Raw genomic sequence first — 26391 nt, forward strand, 5'->3', positions numbered from 1 at the left:
AACCAAATGGGCCGACAGAGGCCGCCACTCGTCTCGGTGCAAGGCGCTGGTGTGTCACAGCAGCCTCGGAGCTGGACGCAGGGACGGTGTGGTGGCAGAGGCCAGCCCGCTACAACAGCAGTCTGTCCGGCCACCACCAGCGTCTGCGTGGCGCCCCGTCTGTGAACTGGGGTGGAGGAGGGGCAGCAGGGACCTGACAGTACAGTCTGGCTACACTGAACTGCTCGTCAGCAGCGTTAACTACAATGCTAGTGTGACTGTCTTACTGGTTCACTTTCCCCACCAGGTGGGCCGAGAGCAGAGCGCCACGGGAAGTTCCTGAAGAGGCAGGGAAGAAGAAACAAAAGGACTACTGAGTCTCCCCAACATGCCAACTGCTACCCTGGGCATCTTACAACGGACTGGACTATTTCACTTAAAACCCAGCAGAGTTCCATAACATAAACATGATCCCCACTTAACACACCAGACAGGGAGAGAGGCCAAGTGGCTTGTCCAAGGACATAACCGTGGTCTATTGGGCGCCTTAATCATCCACCCCACCCCAGGCTAGAACATTCAGTGCTGATCTCTGGTGTCCTTCCATCATCGGGATATCTACTGAGGGCTAACCTGGTGGCTAGCAATGGCTCACTGATGACGGCGCTCCCCGTGCTGGCACTCCGCCAATTGCTGGATGGCTGTCACCTCCTTCAGTGTTTACATTCATCCTAGGAGAAAAGTATTACTGCTCTCCACCCTTTAGACATGAAGAAACTGCCCAAGGTCATAGAGCTATCATGCCTGATCAGTGTGACCCCCATGAAGGCGTGCTTAACCACTGTCTGCTGAGTGAATACATGAATCTCTCTCTCTCAAGCAGGTAAGGTGCTTGCACAAACGAGCATCACGGAGAGGAGCAAGCAGGAAGCGCCAGGTGAGAGGCGCTGTTGGGAGTTCAGATACACGAAGACTGGGGATGGCAAGGGGTCAGGGGACAGATGCCAGAAGTAGGCAGAGCAGCAAGGGGACCCCAAAAGGCTTGGCCCTGACCAGCCCTGGGGTTATGCTGGTACCTGCACCCCAGGAAGAGGACCACCCCAAGCAAATGACATCACTGGAGGCCTGCGTGGGGTGGCCATGGATACCACCAACCAAACCCCAGGCTGGAGATCAAGGTCACGAACACCATGAGCAAACAATGCTGAGGCCAGTACTGATAAGCCGGGTCAGCTCCTTCCTCATGCATGACCTACAGGAGAGAGTGCTACACGGCTCGCTCACATGCTGCTGGCCACCCTGTGTCAACACAGACACGGGTGGGACCCTGACGGCGCCTGCTCTGGCGCAGACATCACAACCACCTCCCCTCCAGCCATTCTCCACGCAGCCCAGCCCCCCCACCAGCAGCCTGGGATTTCCATCGCAAACTGGAGGAATGTGCTGTTGGTGCTGCCTCTCAGGCTTCGCCTTGGAATCAGCTGGAGAGCGTGCACAGCCCAGCAGGGTGCGGCTTTGCACAGAGTCCCATGGGGCCGGCCCCGGGCTCTCCATCAAGCTCCAGCTAGGTTCCCACTGCCAATTGTGGTTTTCTCTGAGATCTCTGCTTTTCCAGATGATAATTTCTGGTTAGTGCTCAACACCTGAAAACTGCCCTTTGTGCAAAAGACTGAGGTGGCCCCTTCCATCCTGGCCATCAGCGGCCACCTCTGAGGACGGGACACAGGCTTTCGCGCAGCCGGTGGGCTCAGGAAACCAAAACATGCTATGAGAGCACCGAGTTAACCCCAGAGAATTCCATATGCTCTTTTCCAGTCCTGCCACCTGCCAGGAATCGGGTGAGGAATCTTGCAGTTGGGTAACAGCCTCGGGGGTGTCCAGATGAGAAAAAATTACGAAATCAGGCTCCCTTAGACACTCCCTTAAGAAAATGGTGGGAATCTGCTGCACAGAAAACCACAAGGAAACAACCACAAAAATTCCCTCTTGGCCAGGGTTTTCCTGTGCCGGCGCCAGCGCCCTGCTTGGCGAGGAGGGGGCACGACCTGCAACTTCACGCCCAGCAGCACTGAGCCCTGCTCCCTGCCCGCTCCCACCCCGAGCAGAGGGGACTGCGCAAACAAGCAGAGGCCTCCTTCAAGAAGGCCATGCAGCTAGAATCTGCTTTAGGTCAGTTCTGTTCCTATGCTGTTCAAGTCCTCAGGGGCCAGAAGACACAGAGCCCAGACACTTTCTCAACTGAGAGCCAAGCCGCCCCTTGCAGCTGCATGGTGGGAGCAAGCTGCTTCTCCTGGGAGTCCCGGCCCCCTGTGAGCACCCACCTTGTGGGTTAGAACCATTACATGAGATGATGCCAGGGAAGGCCTCCACACCCTTAGCTTCGTGCCTGGCTGTGCTGGAAGGCAGACCCCGGGCAGGGTGATGGTGGTGGGACCCGGGACAGGGACAACCCAGCTTACCTCAGTTGCTCTGACTACAAATGGGAATAGCATTTATTTCAAAGGCTGTTTTGCAGGTTAAAGGGTGACATTAGAAAGTGCCTGTCACCCCGTCAAGGTGACCTGAAGAGAATAAATGTGTCCTGAATCCACAGCTACCAAAGCAACCCAGCACCTCTTATAGATCATTAACAGGGAAGAAAACCACCTAAACCAGCTCAGAATCCAGGGAACAGTTATGTCCACATCCTGCACATAATTTCATTATTCAAGAGCATTTTCTTCCACATGCAGGACTTGCTTCCCATTAACTAAGACACAGGCGGTATGACAGCGTCGGAGAAAAGCAAGGGCCTGCCCTGCAAGTGGCTTGCTCTGGGACACAGGACTGGCTACAGAAACCAAACCTGCCAAGCCAAACCTCCAGCTTCTGATCTATGCTCCAGTCTTCCTTCAGGCCAGGAGCCAGTCTTGTGAATTCGACTTTACAAAGAAAACAGCACGTTGGCAAGAAGGTGTCTTTCTTTTGAGCTTACTGTCCTAAAACTATTATTAACACTTCACCCCTCCAGGACACCGAAACATTTTATTGGGGAAAGGAAGGAGATGGAATGGGAAGGGACAAAAGAGAAGAGAATTTAAGTCTGTTGGGAGATGGCAAATACAGAGCAATGCCCCCCCTTGAATGTGATCTTAAAGTAGGGGACACGCGTTGGGGGATGCCAACAAAAAGATGTGACCTCCGTCAGTTGACCTGTGAGCTGGCCCAGGGCACTCAGAGGCTCCCTACTCCCTCCCTATCCTTGGAATGTGGGTTCGGCTGGCCTTTCCTGATCCCAGAGGCTGTTCCAAGGTCACAGCCTTGAGTTGGTGATGTGGTGTTGAGAACACCTGAGTGGTATACATGACTAAACCCAGTTAAAGCCTCTATAGAATCTTCTAAGGTTTGGCAGGCAGGTGTGGGGAGCCACTGTCTTTCAGCCACCCAAGGCAAGCCTCCTATGAAAGTTCTCTTTGCTTATAACACCTGCCCCCCACCAATCTGGAGTGGCCTGCCTCCTTCTTCATCTCTCCCTACCCATGGGGAATGGGGGCGGGTTTCAGATTACACCCGGGAAGCTCCGGACAGGGTTGTGAACCAACACCCGTGGTTATCTATGAAATGTGGACCAGCATAGGACAATGTACATCGGAATCAACCAGAGGGCGTGTTAAAACCCAGTCTGCCGGGCCCCACCCCAGGGTTCTGGCTCAGCAGGTCTGGGGCAGGGCCCGGAGAAGGTGCAATTCTAACACAATCCTGGGTGATGGTGATGCTGATGCTACCGGGCAGGGACCCCACTTTGAGAACTGCTAGTATAATGGTTGAAGAGCAGCCGGCCTTGAGCCGTTCTACGCAGGTTGAAATCACTTACTAGCTCTATGACTCTGGACAAGGTCACGTAAGTTCCCTCTTACAAACCTGTGACATGGAAATTATAACAGAACTTAACCTCATAATGTTGTTTTAAGGATTAAATGTACAAATCCATATAAAGTACTTAGAATGGTGCCTGGCACACGCAGTAAGCACACAACGAACACTGGGTCTCATCATCTTCTGGCTCACAGTTTTTTCCTTAAAGTTAAAAATATGGATATTGGGGGGGGGTGCCTGGGTGGCTCAGTTTGTTAAGCGTCTGCCTTTGGCTCAGGTCATGATCTCGGGGTCCTGGAATCAAGTCCCACATCAGGCTTCCTGCTCAGCAGGGAGTCTGCTTCTCCCTCTGCCTCTGCCTGCCTATCTCTCTCTGTCAAATGAACAAATATAATCTTAAAAAAATATATAGATATAGGAAATATTTGCAATACACAATTTTTTCTTCTCTTGACTAGGCTATAAGACTGCTCCAGAACCTTGTGTAGCCTTTAATTTAGAATCATATGGTTCAATGACTGGTTTCTAAAATCATCTTACTATGCTTTACGGCGACTGCTCACCCCACACTTTCATCTACACAGGGATCCCTGGAAGATCTTGTTAAAAGATGGGTTATGACTCAGTGGGTCTGGGGCCTGAGAGTCTGCATTTCTAACCAGTACCCAGGTGATGTGGGCACATGGGCCACACACTGGGTTCCACAGCTGTAAGGGACATCCGCTGATCCAGGTAAACCTACAAGGGCACACGGATGCCTTTCCCCCTGAGCATTTCCAGGAACCTGACTAACACATAATCCCCATTACAGGGCACTTCTTTTACCTCCACCATCTCCTCTGTGGAAGGGTCGGGCGAGGAACCGGGCCTCAGCACAGAGCCCCTGGCTCTCTTCTGGCTGTTCCCTTTCCCTGATTTCTCCAGTGTAATGCTTTTAACTGGCCTGTAGGTAAAATGTTAATATTTTCAGGACAGACACCTCAAAAGAAAAACACTTCTGGTATATGGCCAATTATAAATAATTTTTAAAATAAAAAGTACGTTGAGGGGCGCCTGGGTGGCACAGCGGTTAAGCGTCTGCCTTCGGCTCAGGGCGTGATCCCAGCGTTCTGGGATCGAGCCCCACATCAGGCTCCTCCGCTATGAGCCTGCTTCTTCCTCTCCCACTCCCCCTGCTTGTGTTCCCTCTCTCGCTGGCTGTCTCTATCTCTGTCAAATAAATAAATAAAATCTTTAAAAATAAATAAATAAAAAAAAATAAAATAAAATAAAAAGTACGTTGAGACATGAAAATAGATCATCACAGAGCAGAATTCTGAAAAGGTATTCACATTGTTTTTACTCAAGACCTAAAGGACATACATGCAGTCAGTGTTTAAACATTCAGTTGCACCCCAAAAATCCCTTTCTCTGGGGTTTCTCTGGGCTGTGGGTGAAAGCCAGAGAAGCCCAACTAGGAAACTCACACCAAGCCTTTGGGCCTATTATTAACACTCTCCCCCTTGTCCAAAAGCAGCATCCCTCTGATAGAGCTGATGATGGGTTCCCAAGGTGATTTCAACATCAGCCCTTGCACTTTTCTATTTGGAATAATCCGAGGGGCACCTGGGTGGCTCAGTGAGTTTAGCATCTGACTCTTGATCTCAGTTCAGGCCTTGACTTCAGGGTTGTGAGTTCAGGCCCCATGGTGAGCTCCATGCTGGGAGTGGAGCCTACTTTAAAAGAAAAAAAAAAAAAAAAGAATAAAAAAGAATAACCACTTTGGGGAGCCTGGGTGGCTCAGTCGGTTAAGCCACCGACTCCTGATTTCAGCTCAGGTCATGATCTCAGGGTCATGGCTCCCCGCTCAGCAGGGAGTCTGCTTGAGATTCTTTCTGCCCCTTACTACCCACACCCCTGCCCCACCGCTGCTCACTCTCTCCCTCTCAAATAAATAATTCTTTAAAAAAGAAAAAAGAAAAGAAAGAATCTGAAGTTTGGTTCTTTTTTAAAAATCCCTATTTCAAAACAGTGATTAATGATTTTTTAAAAATAATGCCAGCACATTATAGGAAATAAACAAACTGAGGGTTGCTGGAGGGGAGGTGGGTGGGTGATGGGCATTAAGGAGGGCACGTGATGTAATGAGCACTGGGTGCTGTATGCAACTGATGAATCCTAAATTCTACCCCTGAGGGGTGCCTGGGTGGCTCAGTCATTAACCGTCTGCCTTCGGCTTAGGGCATGATCCCAGAGTCCTGGGATCGAAGCCCGCATCGGGCTCCCTGCTGGAAGCCTGCTTCTTCCTCTCCCACTCCCCCTGCTTGTTTTCTCTCTCTCGCTGGCGGTGTCTCTCTCTCTCTCTCTGCCAAATAAATAAATAAATAAAATCTTGAAAAAAAAAAATTCTACCCCTGAAATTAGTAATACACTCTATGTTAATTAATTGAATTTAAACATAAAAAATAACAAAATAAAAATAACGCCAGCACAAAAACATACTTTATTTAATAATGACTCAGTCTCTTGCCCATTAACTTACCAAAACCCATTCAGCCACAAGAAAACAACTAAAACTCTTCAAAAAGAGTACTGGAATGCCGCAGAGGAAAAAACAAACAACCAGACAACTACTGATATTTGCAATAACATGTATGAATTGGTTAAGCACCAGAAGCCAGACAAATTAATGCACACGACTTGATTCCACCTGCATAGATCAAGAACAAAGGAGCACACAGATCTAAGGTGACAGAAGCCAGGACCATGGTCTCCCTCCTGGGGTGCGAGGGGCCTTCTCAGGGTGCTAGACATGCTGCATGTGGTTTTACACGGGGGTCATTACAAGCCACTCACCACATAAGATCTGTGTACTTGAAGTTACACCTCAATAGGAAAATAGAAGAGTGCTGTGAGATCAGTAAAACAGTTAGACGCTAACAGGGAAAGGGTCAGATTTGAACAAAGTACAGAATTTACCCTCTTCCAAGAGGTCCAGGCTTTCATGCTGCTCAACAGGGGTCTTCCTCTCTTCATTCTGGTAGTCATACTCAAAATACTCTTCTTCCCTTCCCACATCTCTCAGGGACATTGCTGAAGTCACCCCAAAGCCCAAACATGGCCCTAAGGGGTGGTTCTTGGGGTAGCTCCCAGCTGTCTGCCCAGAGGAGCCATTGGAGCCTGGGCCCCTGGGGCACACGCCGGGCCCTGGACGGGGCAGAGGACATTCCCTGGTTGAGCTGGAGTGGAGGGTGTGCACAGGGAATTGGCCCAGCGTCACCCAGGACGGACCGGAAGGAGCTGGGAGGAGGGACAGTGTGGGGCGAGGCAGGGCGGGGAGGAGCACCTGCCAGAATGGGAATGCCCTGCCTGCCCCAGGCTGACCCCACCAGGTGCCGTTGACTCAGAGGGGAGGAGGGCAGGCAGGTGCAGGGCTGCAGGTAAGCTCTCCACCTCCAGATTCTTCTCTCCACTCTTCCTCCCCCCAGAAGCAATGAGGAATGGTAGCTCCCTGCAAGTTTCATAGCAACAGCACAGGGCAATACCAAACAAGCCTGAAGCAGGTACACCTGACTAAAGGTAGGACCCCAACAGAGCAGCTGTCCTGGTGAATAACTGCCCAATGCCCTCGGATGAGAGAATTTCAGTGGGCGTGCTCCAGGAACTGAGACCAAGCTTTTATCTTTTTTTTTTTTTTTAAAGATTTTATTTATTTATTTGAGGGAGAGCATGAACAGGGGAGAGGGGCAGAGGGAGATGGAGAAGCAGACTCCCTGCTGAGCAGGGAGCCAGACAGAGCGCTCGATCCCAGGACCCTGGGATCATGACCTGAGCTGAAGGCAAACGCTTAACCTGAGCCACCCAGGCACCTCTGAGACCAATCTGACTTTGACAACAGCCTGACACAGTGCTGAACAGGGAAGGAAGTGATCACTCTGACTCCTAGCAAAAGGAAAAAAACAAACACATGGCAGTAACCATTACCTATTTTAAGCTCAATTCACTCTTTTGGTAATAATACATTGCATTTGCTGTTTTTAAATCTGCGTTTATAACCCCCGCTCTCATCCTAAATCTGTGTATTCACAGGCAAATTTATAAATTCTAATTGCTAGGATAAGGGGGGAAAAAAAGCTAAAGTCTAACAGTTAACAGTGTTGCTTGGAAGAAGAATCCACAGTTTAATTGTGTATCTCAGTACCAATTCCTCTGTACTGTCTGATTTTGCCTTTAACAGTGAAAATGGCAGGTTCTTCCATCAAAGCCACTGGAAGGTGGCCCCGAGCGCTGGCAGCTGAGAATTGCAGCACATTCTGCAATTTCTGTGCCTCGGCCGCCTCCCAGCTACCCTGTGGTGGGTGTCCCTGCTCCTAAAAGCCACAGCAGGAGACCTGTCCCAGCTCTTGCCCATTCACCTCCCCCAGGTCACCAAGAGGGAGGCTTTCAGCCGAGCCAAGACCATCATACAGCATTCCCTGCACAGGTGCGGGGCGCTAGGTCTCTTTCAGCTTTGGATCCGTAGGTCTGCAGATCCTGTTTTGGTAGCTAAAAATGTCTGCTGCATCGAATTGCTACCTCCATAAAAACAAATATAAGACCATATGAGTGCCTCAAATAGCAAACCAGAATACAATAAAAATGCTATTTAAAAATAAAACCCTAGAGACATATGCATTGTCTGGCTAATATTTTGGAACCTGAAAATGACTACTACATTGTACAACATTAAAGAGGTATTCTTTATAAAAAGAAGGCTTAGCAGAAATTCAGTGGCAGGGGTTTTAAAATCACATTTTGAAAATCTGCATAAGCTTTAAATACAATGTTTATGAGGATACACACTCAGAAAAAAAATGCCATTTAATCTCAATAAATGGCATCAAATTGGGCTTAATTCAATTCAAATGACAGTGAGTCTGAAACGCTGGCAAGGGAGGGAGGGAGGGAGGATAGGAGGGGGGATCTCCACCTTGTGCATTATTCATTCACCAAATATCAGACTGACTAGAAGATGTGTAGGATACCGTACTGGGGCACGGTGTGTACAAATGAAAACAAAAGCTGATTTCATGTATTTGAAAATACTCTCAAGTGATGACTCATCACCAAGTTGTTTCTACTCAGCTTTTAACTCAAATCTAGGCTATCCTTAACAAATGATGCCCAAGTCTATGTATATTATATAATAAACACTGAGGACACAGCATTTTGAACACAAAACCATCCTAGACTCTCCATGTCACCTCATATTTCTGGGTTTAGTCCTTCAGGATATTCCCTGCCTCCCACCCCCAATTTCTCCTCCCCCCCACCCCCGCCCAGCCCCCTAGGGATGTTAAGGAATTCTCAAATCTTATCCACACCTGCATTCATTTCAAGGTTAAAGGCAGAGACGGGCCAAAAAACATCTTCTCTGACAGAGTACTTTCTTCAAAAGCCAAAGCAAGAAAGCCTAGGAATGCCTGTGCTAAGTGGGAGATCCTGGACCTCTGGATGGAGCTCGGCCCCAGGAAGAGTCAGGTATGTGTGCTGGCCTAGAGGCAAGGACCAGACACTGGGGCACCGGGGAGGAGAGGCAGGGACTGAGTTATGGACCGTCCCTGGGAACGCTGGACAGGAAGTGTGGCCTCCTGCGGGGTAGAGGGGCTTCCTTCTGCAAGTGTCCCTCTCTAGATCTACTCAATATACTGTCAGAGGTGTCACTGTCCTGAAGGTCTACCATGCACTGTCCTGAGACAAGCCACTATTTACAGTCAAATTTAAATTGATTAAAATTAAATAAAATCCAAAATTCAGTCATGCTAGACACATTTCCAGTGCTCCAGAGCCACACGTGGCTAGTGGCTACCATACTAGACAGCACGGCACAGACTGTTTCCATTGTCACAACAAGTCCCACTGGACAGCAGCCCTCCTGAGAGTGCCCCTTTGTTCCAAGATGTGAGCTGTATACTTCCTGAGCTCCATGGTCTGTGCCTCCCCCTGCCCGCCCGACCCCACTGCACCCCCCTGCCATTAGTGTCCTTCTGTCCTCTCCTCCCCGGTGCCATCCACTGTGCAGACCTCTCTCAGTGCTCCAAGCGCCCCCCTCCTTCCACTTCTTGGTCCCATTTTAGCAGGGCCCCCCATCATTGAGGGTCATGGTCCAAGGACTTTGTTTATGCCATTAAAAATAAATAAATAAGAGAAACATCATGCTTCAAAACCTGGGCTCTGGGCTTGCATCGACCTCAGAGGGAAGACATTACCGCTACTTTCCCAAAGAACAGACAGTTAAACTATGCATTTATACTTCCTTTTTTTTTTTTTTCAAGTCACTTTTACAGCCATTCAGAAGGGTGCTGTGTCTGGAAAGGAAAAAGCCATCCTCCGCTTCCAAAGGTGCATCCCACAATAAACACAAAAAGAACACATGGGAGGCCTGCTTGCATTGACACAAAAGTGCAGGAACATTAGAAAATCATCTAGAGGGGGCGCCTGGGTAGCTCAGTCATTAAGCATCTGCCTTCGGCTCAGGTCACGATCTCAGGGTCCTGGGATCTAGCCCCACATCAGGCTCCTCTGCTAGGAGCTTGCTTCTTCCTCTCCCATTCCCCCTGCCTATGTTCCCTCTCTCACTGGCTGTCTCTCTCTGTCAAATAAATAAAAAAAGAAAAGAAAAGAGAAAAAAAAATCATCTCAAAACCTAGGAACAATTTTTCAATGAATGTTTAAAATACCTCCAACAAAACTTTACTCCCAAATTAGCCACGCCCCACCTTGGGGTGGCATTTTAGAGGTCACTGCAGTCAAGCAAGTTAACAGGGCACACATGACAGCCCCTGTGTATCGTCACGGACTTTTCACTATGGAGTAAGAAGCCCAAGGAACAACTTCCTCAGCCGTCCACCGAAGCTTCCCCGTGATACGACCAGCAGGAGGGAGACCACCCCCCGCCCCGACACTCACACCTACAATGTTGGACAGCAGGCAATGAGGGTGTGCAGGTATATGAGAAACTAGCAAGAAACAGGTGCTAAAGATACCATAGCCTGGGGCGCCCGGGTGGCTCAGTTGGTTAGGAGTCCGCCTTCGGCTCAGGTCATGATCCCAGGGTCCCAGAATCCAGCCCTGCATCTGGCTCCCTGCTCAGCGGGGCATCTGCTTCTCCCTCTGACCCTCCCCCTTCTCCTGCTCGCTCTCTCTCTGTTTCTCTCTCTCAAATAAATAAAATCTTTTTAAAAAAAGATACTATACCCTTGTTCAAAATGCCACTCACCTTCTGAGAGGGATTTTTAAAAAGAACTTACTAACTAGACTATTTCTGAGAAAATAAAATTAAGCACTGGCCCAGCACGTCACCGTTTACAGAAAGCTTTTACAGTTGACGCTTGAACAACATGGGTTTGAACTGCATGGGTCCACTTATATGTGGATTTTTTTCAATAAATGCAGTACGGTACTGTGAATATATTTTCTCCTGTGATTTTCTTAATAACATTTTCTTTTCTCTAGCTTACTTTTTCTAGAAAACTGCATATAATATATACAACATACAAATGTGTCAATCAACTGTTTATGTTTTTGGCAAGGCTTCTGGTTGACAGTAAGCTATTAGTAGTTAAGTTTTGAGGGAGTCAAAAGTTCTACACAGATTTTTCTATTGTGTGTGTGGGGGGGGTTTGTACCCCAAACCCCGACACTGTTCAAGAGTCAACTGTATTTTCAACAGCCCTTCACTATGGCTCTGGTCATTGTGTCTATCCCCACTTTCCAGACGGGGCATCTGAGTTGACAGAGGCTCACAGAGGTCCCAGGATGTGCCCAAACCATGCAGAGTGCAAAATGGGCCTCAGAAACTCCACGCCAGTGCACTTTCTGGCAATCTCCATACTTCGAGAGTCATTACAAAAGTACGCTCTCTTTAACTTAAAGACATACACTTGAACCCAAGCCTTTTGAAATATTAAAACGGTGTCACAGTTTTTAAAAGTATACTTTTTTTTTTTTTAAGTGACCAGCGTAGCCAAGAAACAACAGAAGATTCTGTGACAGACCTAAAGAATTATTTTCCAGACCTGGTCTCCACTGACATTGGCACAGTTTCCCAAACACACCTGATGTAAAGACCACCTTTAATTATGCATATTAACGTAAGGAATCATGTGCTAAAAATTCAGATTTCTCAGGACCTCTCTGGGTCTGGAGTAAATCCAAGAATCTTCTTTTTAAATAAGTGGGCGATTTTCATAATCTGCCAGGCTTTAGAGGGAGGACACATCCAATGTAGGTAGCCATGACCCTGTCTGACACCACAGTTAAAACTGGTTTATCTGCACAAATTCCGCGGTGGCCACGCTATACTGTGTTGAGAGCTGGCTGTTTCAAATCTCTAAAAATGACTTTAAGGTACTAGGCACCCAACCCCTCCAATTTCTTATTATTCTAAGCCCAGGCCCCATGCCCTTTGTTACACCATCTGGGGTCTTACTGTTTTTGGTTTGGGGGGGTGGGGAAAATGGTGTGCAAGATTCCATAACTAAGACTAAAAGGGGGAAGGATACGGTCATTTGACACCAAATAAAGCTTTCCTAAACCTCAGAGAGAAAAGAGAACAGCAGCTGTTTTTTAATTCCAATTTTTAAAGAGGGGTCCTATTGTCCTGCAATCGATACTCATATATATATATATATATATATATATATTACTTTTCAGTGCTAACCCTGCAACGTAAGTGTGAGTCAGTAACTCTGACATAAATGATGATTTTGCATCTTTTTCAAAACATTTGACTCATCTTCTGTCATTAATATGGAAAGTTCCCTAGAAGTTTCCCTCATTAACGATTCAAATGCCAAATGACAAGAGAGACAAAGCAGTGCTGTGTGTCTCCTCCTACGTGGCCTCCTCAGGTAGGTCAGGACTGGGAGACGAAAGGGCTATTTCATTTGCAATTTTAAAGATGCATATATAAACAAAGGCAAATGGCATTTCCAGACCAACTGCACGGGCCAGGAAAGAACCCAACTAGTGAGAAATGAGTAAAGGAATTAACTACAAAACTAGCATTTACTTGAAATCCCAATCCCCTGGATTTTCTCAACTAGATGATTTCTGGGTTTCTGTCCCTTGTATTCCCTGTTTTGCTGTTTTAAAAATGGGATTATGAAAATGCCAGTTGTCCCAGTAAATTCTGTCCCAATGGCCCTCTCCCCTTCATCCAAACTGGAACAGAGGGTAAAGGAAAGTATTCTGCTCAACACACACGCAGACAGTAACTGCAAACAACACTGATTTACCCTTGGACAGATGAGTTGCCTCTCCTTCCATTTTCCTTTCAGTTGGAAGAAGAGAGATCTGGCTGCCTCTGGGCCAAAAGACTCAACTGAGAAATGGCTGGGTAAGAAAATCCTTCTGACAGACACCCAGATAAGAGTCAGCGGCCTCCTCTCACCCCTCAGACTGACTACCACGAGCGACTGGCTTTATTCCCAAGGACGAGGGTGTAAAGAGAGCTGGACGGTGTAGCAATTGGGTCAAGACAGTAAGAAAGCTTCCTCCCCCACTTCTAGGAGGGATCCGTGGGAGCCATGGCCACACCCAGCTCATCCACAGTCTGGGACAGGCACTCTGCTGGAACTTACACTCCCCATTCCAGTGATCCACTGAGGTCCATACTTTAAAAAGTTAGGGAGGGCTCAGTGAGTCCCAAATCACCAAGGAAACTACACAAGTTCACTGACAGTTCTGAAAAGACGCATCCCTATCATTGCCTCTTGGAGTCGGGTAACAGGATGGGAACCTGCTTCAAGAATAACCTATCCAAACAAGAAAAAGGATCCAGTCACCTTTTCCCTGGAAGGCCCTCGGAGCTGCCCACCACCACCATTACTCAGGATATTTAAAAACGCACACGGACTCCACATGACGCTGTCCTCACCGAATGCTGGGAGACAGTGGGGCTCAACTGGGAAAGTTTCTCAGCACAGTTACATACACACCCACCCTACCCGAGGAAACCTCCCAGTCCCTCTCCTGTAGCCGTTGGTCAAGGCAGAAATCAGCAGACAAGAGATAATCATGTAGTTCCTCAGCTTGCTGATGAGGCCGGCCCCCAACCTGCTACATCATTCTGGTTCATCGAATGTGGTCATGGTTAGAGCAGTCTGAAACTCCCGATTCAATTAGGAAACAGTCACCTTACCTATGAATGGCTCGTGCGGGGCTGAGAACATAGCAACCCTAGGGACCAGACCCTCAGACTGCACACATACTAATTGTGTTCTTTTCGTGTGTGGCGGGGGCATACAAAAGACATGTGATTTGAGGGTCATTTTGAAGAAGAAATTAAAGAAGACAGATCCACTGTGTCTTACACGATTCTGAGGCCCAACATCACAGGAGCCTAAGGGCCCTCTCCTGTGGCCTCTCTGAGAACGCACCTCAGTGCTATTTTCTGGGTACCCGAAACCTCCCGAGGCCTGTCCGGCCACACAAACTCCACCCAGTCTCCTCTGGAATGTGCCACACCCTCCCTGCACACAGGAGCCGGTGACAGAAGGAGAGCCCCTCCCAACGGCTCCCCACATCCATATCTCTGTGGGATCCCACAAGCAAAATTCATTTGAATTGCCTGCTGGGTGGGAAGCTGCTTCTGCATTTTCTCCAGCCTCCCCAGGGGCCCCCAGGTCTGGGCTCCCGAAAGGAAGGATTCTTCCAGGCCTGCTGCCAACTGTCCAGAGAGCCACCTCCTGAATACACTCTTTCCCAGCCCCGCCAATTGCACAGAGGTCACCGAACACATCTCCCCTTGCGTGCACACACACACACACACACACACACACACACACACACAAGCGCATGCACACGCATCAACACCACACTCACGCCTCACCCCAGAGAGAATTCAATCCAGGAGAAGTATAATGCTCACAAGTCCAGCACACCAATACCATCTGCCCTTCTGAGCAAAGACCGACTAAGCGCCGAGGATTCTCAACGAGCCCTGCCCACCTGCCATATCGTCCACCATGCCTTCAGAACTGTCAGAGCCATGCATGCCTACGGTGGCGCTGGTTCCAGTGCCCCCCCACCTCCTGCCCGTGTCCCCAGGCAAGGTTTCAGGACCACCACCCTACCCCAGAGGGAGACAATGCCCCTACACATTCCTGCTCTGTTTCGCGGGGGGCCATAATTACCGTCCGAGCATTCTTCATAATACCAGTCTAGTTCATAATAATCCGCTTCAATAAATTTCTGCATAGTCAGTATTCTTGCAGAGGAAAAAACGGACTTCACAGCGCCATCAACATCAAGTAAAACACTGCCATGCCTCCCTGCCCTTCCAGAACACTGGGCAGAAGAGCATCCTGAAACACACCGGAATTAAGCTGTGCATTCCTAATGACAGTCTGCAGCCAAAAGAGAAAAGAGGCCGTGAAAAGCAGAATTCTGGTGGGGCGAGGACAGGAGGAGCAGAAAGAGAGGCAATTTGCAGAGCTGTCGGAGCCCCCAGCAGCCCTGCTAATAAAGCGACAGCGGCCAGCAGCCCTGAATGGGAGTATCCGTTATCATCCTATCCAGACGCGAGGAGGGTGACGTCAGGGACACACACCACCACCCGGAGGTCTCACTCGAGCCTTGCCTCCCGCTCTGGCCTCCCGCTTGCTGATCATCTTTCAATCTAACAGTTGCCATAGAAACTGGCCAGCTCTGGAAAATGATGCAGAGATTTCCATCCTTGGAAATGTCTTCCAAGGATGCTGGGAGCAGGGGCTGGGAGGTGCCACCCAGGGAGAAAGGAGGGTGCAGGCAGGTGGGGTCCGGGGGCCTTGCCACCATCATCACTTCCAACAAATGTTAAGGACAAGAATATATGCTCGATTCTGGGCCTCCTCGGAGTCCACATTTGAAAAATGCCACCTTCTAAAATCTGCAACCATTACTTTTGATTTTCTTTCACCAACCTTATTTAATACATTAAACACCTTTTCTTAACATTTTTAACCACCACCTAAAGGAAATGTGAATTACTCAGAAAATGGAAATATTTCCATTGAGATGCAGTTCTGCTCCGCTGCTCATGCCTTTGCTCAAACTTCTGGGAAAACGGCCTGCCACATACAAACAGGGGAGAACACCATGACAAAGGGGCCCAGGCAACTCGATATAGTGTTTCATGCACACTCACGTGTGTGATCCGAGTACAAACAACAGAAGGCAACAGCCCACCTGCAAAACGGTGTGGCTGCCTCTAGGGAGGGAGGGAATGGGGCTTTGCAACTGTCCTTTTAAGTGCATCTACAATGTTTTATTTCCTTTTTTTTTTTTAAAGATTTTATTTATTTATTTGACAGAGAGAGAGACAGCAAGAGAGGGAACACAAGCAGGGGGAGTGGGAGAGGGAGAAGTAGGTTCCCTGCGGAGCAGGGAGCCCAATGCAGGGCTCGATCCCAGGACCCCGGGATCATGACCTGAGCCAAAGGCAGACGCTTAACGACTGAGCCACCCAGGTGCCCCTATAATGTTTTATTTCCTAAAGAAAAAAAAAAGGAGTTACTGTTTATTAGTTCTAAGCGTCTGGCATGTTTTAAATATCTCATTAAAAGGAGTAATGGATAATTAAACAGATTCTGGACTTACTGTAGGTAACTCCATCCCTTAAACCAGTGTTTCTCAACCTCAGTGCTACTGACACTTAAGGTCAGATCATTCTTTGCTGTGGGGGGCTGTCTGGGCATCTCGCAGTGTTTAGCAGCACCCCTCGCCTCTACCCACTTAGAGGCCAGAAGCACCACTCTCTCTCTCTCTCCTTGCCGACGTAAGGACCAAAAATGTCTCCAGACACTGCCAAATGTCCTCTGGGGCCAAAAATCTCCCTCGAAAAACAATGCCCTAAAACGAAACTACCTACAGAACCTCACCAGCCTCTGGGCTGGATACTGTAACGATCCACTGGCATCACCAGCAGCAGCGTGGGCTTTGATGGGTTTTTCTCTTAATTTTCTACTCAAGGCCATAATAATTTGTGAACGAGTAATAGTAAAAGTCTCTTTTCCACTACTGAGAGGGCATGTGTCTCTCCTCTGGTGACCCAACAGGGACAATTTCCCTTTATTCTCCCAGTGGCATATGATGCCTCCATTAACAAAGGTGGAGACATCCCTCGAGGGCAGGACTTCTGGGAGTTAATGTGAAGCCCCCAGAGCTCTTGGTAAAATGCAGATTCCAATGGAGCAGGTGTGTAGCAGGCCCGAGAGTCTGCATCTCTAACAAGTTCGAACGTGACGGCAATGATGCTGGTCCCCAGACCACACTTCCAATGGTGAGGTACATCAATAGGATGGATAGATCGGGGAAAGTAATATATACAGTGTCTGTGTGTGTCTCTCCGCATTTGAGTAAAAAAAAAATTTTAAGAAGAAAACTCTATGTTTGTGTATGTATATTTACACACATATATATTTATACACATACATACACACACACAATTACAAACCCTATATATAGACTCTTGGGCAGAATCTGTACTATGGATAAATATATCTCAACCTTCCTAAATCATGGGAAGCAGATGAGTCTTTAATGCTGTGTTGTGAGGTCCCCAGAGCTGGCTTCCTGTCCCCCGTATAGGTTCCAGACGCTTCTCCCAGCTCCAGGTACCCCCTGCTTACTTCAGCGTCCTGTGGTTTCACCAGGCCGTGCTTGTCCACCAGCACAAGATGCTACAAGCAGATCGTCCCACTTGCCAGGGGTGGACAACTGAGCCCACTTGGCCCAGCCTGCACACTGTGAGAGCATGTCCTGCCCCGCGTGGAAAGCGGGGTTCCTGCCTCTGGTCATGCTGTTCCCCAGCTGCCAGCTACACCCCGGAGGACCTGCGGCCCTCCCCACCCAATTCCAAATTCTTCCTGGGCAATGGAGAGAGCAGACCCCAACGCCTCCCTCACTCACTTTAAGCCCTGCCCTTCCCTCTGCCTGACCCCAACTTAGATACACATTTAAGATTTTCTAGGACATCTGCCTATTTAAAGTCAGCAGCCAACGATTTTAATTCCAGCTATACCTGCCCCCATTATCTGAACATCTCTCCCTCTGGTCCTCCATCATGTCTCTCTCTGGCAAGGACGGCACCTCTCAACAGCCCCATAGCAAACCCCCATGTGGCCCTCCCACATGTCATTCCTCAGAAAACGTGAGCAGAGACTCGTGCCCCAAGCTTTTTCTAAGGTTTTGGTAAAAATTCCTCAAGATGGGGGCACCTGAGTAGCTCAGTCGGTTGAGTGTCTGTCTGGCTCAGCTCATGATCCCAGGGCCTGGGATCAAGTCCCACATTGGGCTCCCTGTGCAGCAGGGAGCCTGCTTCTCCCTCTGCCTGCTGCTCCCCCTCTTGTGCCCCCTCTCTCTCTCAAATAAATAAAATCTAAAAAAATAATAATAAATAAAGTTCCTTAAGGTGTTTCTAAAAAGATGATTCTAAGCCTCCCGTCAACAATTAACAGATTCCTCAAATATCAGTACACTCAACAGGTTCGATCCACTATGTCTGGGGGAAAGGGTCCAATGTGAATTTGCAAAATGATGATGTAATAAACGAACGGGAAATGCAAACTGTAAAGCATCACAGAAAGTCAAAGCCATGCACATTTCCCTTCCTGCACTATGAGTTCTTAAAAATACTATATTTGTAACACATCATCATAAAGGCAAAGAATAATGGATAAATGGATGGACAGATAGATGGACACACAGACGGACGACAGACGGACTAATATCAGGCAGTTTAATTTCATAGTTAAGAGCATGAGCTTTTGGAGTAAGATGGCCTGAGGTTTGGTCCAGGCTCCTCATCTACCATATCTGTGACCTTCTTAGACACAGAGTCTTATCTGTTAAATGGGGTGATTATAATACCTGCCTCAGAGACGAGGCGAGGTTTTAATTAATTAATGGATGGCAGAGCACTCAGCACAGTGCCTGGGACAAAGTGAGTTTGTAATAAATATTAGTTTCCGATCATCCTCATCACTCAAATTCTTTAAAAACATAAGTAAGCCCGTACAATTAAAAAGAGAGTACAACTTTCTAAGCTATAATTAGGGAAATGAGGTAGAAACATCACGTCTTGGCTTGTCCCCGCATAATTAATGAAAAGGCACTGGGTTCACAGTAGAAAGCCGGTGTGACAGTTGGCGGGGGGCAGGGCGGGGGACGCATTTCTAAACAGTAATATATTACTGAACATAACTTACATCAATTGCAAAGACTGTACGTATCCAATTCATGTCTTAAGAAAATAGGAAAGAAAACAGAGTGTATCAACAAGTACAAAGGAAATAACATCACTGGTGGGTGACTTCCGTGAGCTTTAAGCAAGATTCAAAGTGAGTATCTACACCAGAACTCCCATTTTATAGGCTCAGACGGATAAAGCAATCCCTCCGCAGCTCTGCAGAGATGGCGCTGAGGGTAAGATCCAGGTGTATCTGCCTTCGAAACCACACTTTCCTCCAAGAGTCCCATTGCCCCGAGGGTCCCAGCCTTCCCTCCCACTCATCCCCCCCCCGCCCCCCCGCCCCCCCCCCCCCCCCCGCGGCTTCCTGCAGCTGAAAAAGCCAGTTTCCCCCACCCCCACCCCAGGCCTGGGCTGCCCCCATCACCACCCCACCCTGGGAGACTCGGGATCAGGGACAGGTCCCAGGAGCAGCCTCAGAGAAGCCACCTCTCACTCACCCACCTCACCCAGGACCATCTAGGACATGAGGCTGCACACAGGCAGCCAGCACTTTCCAGCTCACTCACTCCTCAGACCCTGCTTGCTAAGTACCAGCCCCTCCCTGTGCACATGACGACAGGGGACCCAGACCCTTTAAGACTCTGGCCCAGGATCACTCAGCAATAAGAGCATCTGGATAGAAATGGGGCATGAGCCACCCCTACAGTCTTCCCACTGACAGCTAAGAAAACATCTATGATGTTTTACAAATGAAACATAAAAGGAGAAAAAAAAAAAAAGAAGACAAAGGAGATAAAAACTCAAGCTGGCATCTCACAGCAAAAAACAAATCGTGGGGGCACCTGGGTGGCTTAGTCGGTTAAGCGTCCCACTCTCGGTGTCGGCTCAAGATGTGAGACAGAGCCCTGGGTGGGGCTCCACGCCCAGCAGGGAGTCTGCTTGAGATGCTCTCTCCCTCTCCCTCTGCCTCTCCCACTCATGCTCGCTCTCTCTCTCACATAAATAAATCTTTTTTAAAAAACTGTGAAGTCTTTTTAAGAAAAAAATTAAAAATGGTCATGAAAGAACTAAATGGAAAATATCAATGGGACTCTGAGATACTAAAAAGAAATAGTATTTCCGGCTCTGTCAAGAAAGTGGCCTAGCAAGGATACCACTCCACCCACGACCAGCAGGTCGACACTCTGGTGTCCAGCTTTGGGTGAAATGTCAACAGGGCTCCTTGGAGAGCTGCTGAGTCCATGCCTTCGGGCAGGAAAAATCAAGGTCCGCCTACAACGCCGGCTTGCAAGAAAGCAGAGTTGGCTCCACAAGGTCTTGGGGGCAGAAGTGATATGACGCAGAAGGCAGCTTAAAAGGACAGTCAAGGGCCAGGCTGTGACAATTTGAACAACAAAAACAGAATATAGTTAATGACATTTAAAGGGAACACAGTGAGTCTGTCAAGGCCGTGATGATCGGGGAACGCCAAGACAAAAAGGGCAACCAAGCGAACGAGGCAACTGGTATATTCAGGAAAGATGATAACAGGAAGATATTTTTAAACCATCTGAAGAAGTAGGGGGGGTGGATGTGTATGACTGTTCAGTCTCTGCCACTAATATCTTTAATAAAGCATTACATTAACATTTCTCTAAGTAGGGTAGCTAGGAATAAGCCAACCGGATATGGAATGAGGAGGCAGGTAGGTAGGAGAACGGAAAGGCCTGACGCTGTGGTCACAGATACACCCGGGCAGGACGAGGACTGGGTCCTGTGTTGCGAGGTGAGCCGTATGTTTGCTTTTATAAGCACTTCAGAGAATCTAATAGATTTGGTCTGCAGCATTAAGGGGAATCTGTGAAATACATTTGTGATCAGATTTAAATGTTTAAAAGAATTTAACTTCTAAGTTTCTAATTATTAGTTCTGTGAGCATATGAATTAAACATTCATGTACATAGGGAATGGCTTTCTATATATACCTGAACGTATACATACATGTACACATGATTTTGAAGTTATTCAATACATTTAAAAGATGAGTAAACACTAACAATGAATAACTAAAGCACAAATAACGCAGTTATGAGTTTGCCCCAAAGTATCGGATGTCACGGCACTCGCCACAGGCCACGCGCTGCCACCCACTTAAGCAGGTGGTGTAAGGATGGCTCCCTGCGTGCTTCCCTCCTGCTAGGAAGCAGAACCACTTGACGGCCCTAATCCCCTCTGGAACATGCTCCCAGTCTCTAGGACTTTCCTCCGTTCAGGAAATACTGTGGCTGGCCTTCTGTCTGCACCCAACAGAGGCCAGGAGCCTGAAGACAGAAAAATGGGCTTCATAGCCTTCCATCCCAGAGAGGGCTGGTGCAGCTTGCGTGAAACACAGCGTTACAAGCAGACCTTCCCTGCACCTGCTACAGAGAGGATACTTCTGGGGAGCTCTCTTTCCAATCTTAGTTTTTAAAACATGGCCGCTGCCAGTCACTGAGCTCCTGTGGCAGAAGGCAGGCTGCTAGCAAACAGCTTGCTGTCAGCTACCCCCCTCCCAAACCATCTCCACCTCATTTCAGGCACAGGGAAAGCAGGCGCCCATGCCATCTCCAGGGTTCTCTGGGGCAGAACAAAGTCTGGCTTTCAGAGACACATCCAAAGGCAGGGAGGCGGCATTCAGCAGAGCACTGCAGAGTCGACGTGCAGCCCGGCCTTGATGCAGTTATTAAAATTGCCTGTATGTCCGAGAAGGACAAGCAAAAGACACAGAGCTCAGATGTGTCCCACAGTTCCCAGTTTGCTCATTGCAGCCTCGGGGGGCTGCATGGGGCATTCCATTCCTGGGACCACCAGGTCACATGGCAGATGTCACAGGCTTCAAAACACAAACCAGAAGCTCCACCCATCCCCGATTCTGCTCCTGCTGTGACTCGGAGCCTCTCTGGCCTGAGCGCATCCTGCAGGAGGAGCTGATGGGGGTGCAAGCTGAGCTGTCATGTCAATTTCCCACCTGAGTCCGTTCCAACTTTGTCTTAGACGTGCTGGATTGACACGAAAAGGAAAACAGTCAATCTGTACAGAACTGCTTGCCAAGCATTTTTGGTCTTAAAAGAACAGATACTCAAGATTGGAATCTGGTTTGATGAGGAAAAAAGAAAAAAAAAAAAAAAAGCTGGCAGGTGGCAGATGCCAGAGTAAGCTTAGGGGCCACGTGGGTAGACTGCCCCCGGGGATGAGTGTCTGGCTATCCTGCTGACCAGAGCCCATTGCCCAGAGCTGCAGGTGCTATCAGGCACGCCAGCGTGCAGCTGCCCTGCACCAGCCCCCGGGCACAGGTCCTCCAGTTCCCCTTGGGCCCACACCGGGGTGGGGATGCTGCAACCAGGTGTGGCTTACGTGCGAGGAGTGTCCATGCAGCCGGGGCTGCTCTGCTCCCACCTCTGCCCCTGCAGACGCCTGGATAGCTAAAAGCAGTGAAAATGGGCCAAGGGAGAGTCCACTCGTGGGAGGGAGAAGCAAGAGAGGGGAGCAGGCACAATCCAGGGCTCATTTCGATGCTCACCCATAAACAACACGGCCCCCAGTCTTGGAATGGCAGAAGGACACGGCCAAAACATGGGCATTTACAGGAGAGAAATTCATGGCAACTATTCATAAATATATTATAATGTAAGCATTTTGGTATCATTTTTGTTGGCAAATGAAAATGAGAAGTTTTCCCTGGGCATAAGATCCCTTCTCCAACCCCAACACATCCTCCACCCCAAGCCTATAATTTATCTTTCCTCACCTCACTCGACCCAACCCACCACACACAACACCTGGGTGAGAACAGATCCCTAGGGTTGCCCAGGGCACCCCTCCCCCACGTTTTCTCCTTTGTCACCACCTCATGGAACTATTCACCCCCTCCTTCAGAAAGCACCCGGTGTTATTTGTCCATTTCACTTGTCTAGGCTCAGAGCAGACTGCAGTCGCCTCTATTTTTGCCGCACTTCAGATTTTAATCAGACGAAGGCGATCTTGTGAAGGTAGCAAAAACCGAAACAATCTCTGTATTCCACACGTGCTTGCTCTGTTTGTTTTTACCTTTAAAAAGGAGAAACACTTTGACTTAAAAACATGTATCTTTACATTTTCTCTTACTAACGAAGCATTTATTAAACACTTATTTAATGCAAGGCACTGGGCCGAGGGCTTTGGCCCATGCAAACACGAGGCAGACAGACGCGGGCTCTGCCCCCCTGGGATTTACTCAATGAATACGGAAATTATTTCCAACAGCTTGTAGTCTTTTAGAACATAAGCCTTGCAGAGATCTAAATCTTAATGAGAAAAGTTCTAGGCAATTTAAAATGTGCTTAGAGAATTAGGCCAATATTTCTATAGTGTTCTGAGAATTCTTTAAAATTTTCTCTAGAATTATCACCTGAGAGCGATGATATCGCTTTTATTTTAAAAAAGCAAGAACTACCTTTTTTTTTTAATTTATGAAGCTGATTTTTCTTTTTAACAATTTCTTAAAACTGAAAATTAAAGTCTCATAACTCTTACTATACAATACAGAAAAAATACTTTAAAAGAAACTGCAATTAGACAAAAACAAGAAATAACAACAATAAAAGAACTTTGTCCTGGAATACCTTTGACAAAAGAGTAAAAAGTGCTCCGTGACATATTTCAGAGAGTCACAGAATGTTGAACGCTGACTAATTTCCAGACAATAAATCTGAGTCCCAAAGAGGCTATGAGATTTGCTCAAGGTCACACACGGAGTTGGCAGATGAGGGAGATGAGGCCCTCGTTTAACACAGGGTGACTGCTGGGTCTCTCATGACTTGTCTTCTCTAGGAGCCACTCAGAAGAGGAAAATCTTCACCATATAGGGAAGTTACCTAAACCTCAAATAGACATCACCCACCCCACCCCCCCACAGATTAGCTGCATCTCTCAATCCTCACTAAACTTCCACAGACAACATACATTACTGTTCTCTCTCATGAAGTGGTCCTGGGTGAAAATTTTAAGGTGATCCCTTAATAACACTTTGAATTAAACACGCACACACACACAAAATTGAGCACTTCAATCATCTTCTTCAGGTCATTATCTATTATTGTCATTTTCCAAACATTCAGTAATGGGTAACAACCTGTACAAACCAAGAAAAGGGTCAGACACTGTTCCTTAGGTGTCTTGTAAGAAAACATGTAGGACGGGTTCAGACTCCTTCAAGACCAAATTTGGTGTTTTCAGGCTAAGTGCTTCTGAGCACTACATGGCTTGATGTCTTGACAATAAAAAGATTTGGTAAAAGATGGGAAGATCACAAGTCAGAGCTAGGGCGAAGTTAAATGCTGTCCATTTTAAGTACCTCAAAAGTACATAAGACCTTTTCAAACCACAGGTGATAAGGCCTGGGCTGCACTGAGGATATCACACCGTGGAAAAGAATTGGCTTGGTCCAGCTGGGCTGAGACCCTGCTTCTCGCCCATCCTGTGTGACCCTGCGCCGGCAACGGAGGGTCCCTCTGAATCTCGGCCTCCTCGTCTTAAAAATGGGGATAAGAACAGTCGCCCCCTCTGAGCTCTGCAGGGGGACTCAAAGTGCCTGGAATGTAATAAACGCTCAATGGATGGCCCTTCATCATTAACCACCACCACATACAAACCACCCAGCAGAAATTAGAGATGAAACCCAAAAAAATTCTGAATCCAAAGAACGAGGTATCCACCAATCTCCGAATCTCTGCCGACCATTCTTAGGCGAGGAAAACACCAGGAAGTTTATGAGCTCTTAGCACTTCATGGAATGATGCCCTACTCATCCACTCCCTCAACATTCATTCCTCTGGGCTCCTAATGATCTCATGACTCAGTATATGCTCACCCAGAATGGGCTGCTTTTGTTGCAGTAAGTTAGTATTTAATCTAAGAGTAATAATATAGTTCAAAGAAACTTAAAAACTGCCACATTTTCAAGCCAAGTAAATTTCTAGACATACGCCTTAAGGAAATCATGAGTTGGGCAGACACCTACGGATATAGAAGGAAATCAGAAACAGCCCAGATTCCCAATAACAGACCAATGATTAGATATAAATGATGGGATATTTAGCAACAATGAAAACTGTACTTTTCAAGAACTTTAACGCCATGGGGAAATGGTCAACGTATATAATTAAGTAAAGCATTATGTTCCCAGATATGTAATATATTTGTTGGAGGGAAAAAAACCACTTAAAAATATCTCACAAAAAATGAGAAGTGGTTGCTAAGTTAGTCATCTTTTTGTCCTAATTTTTGCTAAATTATCGACAATCAGCACACTTTTATGACCAAAGGATACATTATTTTTAAAACCTCACTCCCTTTTAAAGACCGTTTATGTTCCCTCAACGGCCAGGCACTAAGGGCTGAGAAATGGAGTCGGCAACATGATTCTGTCAAATAGTGACAAGCATCCCTGCTTTCTCCACCCCGAAAATCATAAATGGACACTATCTCCCAATGCCATGTCACCAATAGAAAGTCACAAAACCTTTTTTTAACTTAGAAAAAGAAAAAAAAGAAAACCGAGGTCCAAAGAGGTTCCATGACTTGCTCGTGGTGACATTAACAAGCTCACTCAGGACCAGGACGGAGACGCGTGCAGAGCATCTGTGGATGTAGGACTGGAGAGAAGGCACCCCTGAGGACACAAAGGACGGGACGTGGCACAAGCTGTGACTGGGTGCCTGGGGCCTCCGTGCAAGTCAGGCAGCGGGTAAGAAAAGCTGACGAGAGGATGACAAACTCACGTTCAGTTTACGGGAAACTCTGGCAACGCATCCTGTGGGTGGAGAGAGAAATGCAGAAGCCGCCTCCAGAGAGGCAACAGCTAAAGCAAAGGAGGCAGGGGAGGCAGGGGACCCCAAGATGGGAGACTGATTAAGTGTCCACCGTTAAGCAGAGGAAGGAGAAAAGAGATTTACCAAAAATGAACGGGAACAGACCAAACCACAGAGGACTGGTCCAAGGAGAGGCGGAACTACGACACTGCTGGGGACAATTTACCTGCACACAGAGGTGCTGCAGCCTTCGTGAGTTCCACGCACTCCTGGCAGACCTGGGGCCACAACAAGACGTCGTGGCCCCCGGAGAGCCTGCCACCGCTCACCGCCACCATCCGCTGCCACCGCCCACCGCCACCGCCCCCCAGCAGAGAGACCACTGTCTCTCCAGCCTGGCCACATGGGCTCGTAGGAATCGAGCACCTTCCCTACCGAGGGTAATTTGTGTTTGTTCCCAAACCTGTTCAGGTCCCTTTTGCTTGTTAACGGAATTATACCATTACATTTATTATTTCTTGAATCGCCCAGAAAAAGAGCTGTTTCTATGAAAGCGAA

General features: G+C 47.9%; 1 protein-coding gene across 16 annotated transcripts in view; it reads right to left on the bottom strand.

The window, feature by feature from the left end:
- Positions 1-26391, bottom strand: part of TRAK1 (trafficking kinesin protein 1) — a 180451-nt gene that overhangs the window by 52524 nt on the left and 101536 nt on the right. For 2 of the 16 annotated variants that reach the window (XM_026496800.4, XM_026496799.4), the window contains exon 1: positions 14991-15069. The exons of 12 other annotated variants lie outside the window; for them this stretch is intronic. In XM_026496800.4, the coding sequence (XP_026352585.2) occupies positions 14991-15054 (64 nt within the window). In that variant the 5' untranslated portion in view covers positions 15055-15069. Of the gene's footprint in view, positions 1-6792; positions 7373-14990; positions 15070-26391 lie in introns of those variants that run through there. 2 more of the 16 variants (XM_057316092.1, XM_057316093.1) reach the window with 2 other exon arrangements.

Source organism: Ursus arctos, unplaced genomic scaffold, assembly GCF_023065955.2.
Source record: "Ursus arctos isolate Adak ecotype North America unplaced genomic scaffold, UrsArc2.0 scaffold_20, whole genome shotgun sequence".
Taxonomy (NCBI): domain Eukaryota; kingdom Metazoa; phylum Chordata; class Mammalia; order Carnivora; family Ursidae; genus Ursus; species Ursus arctos.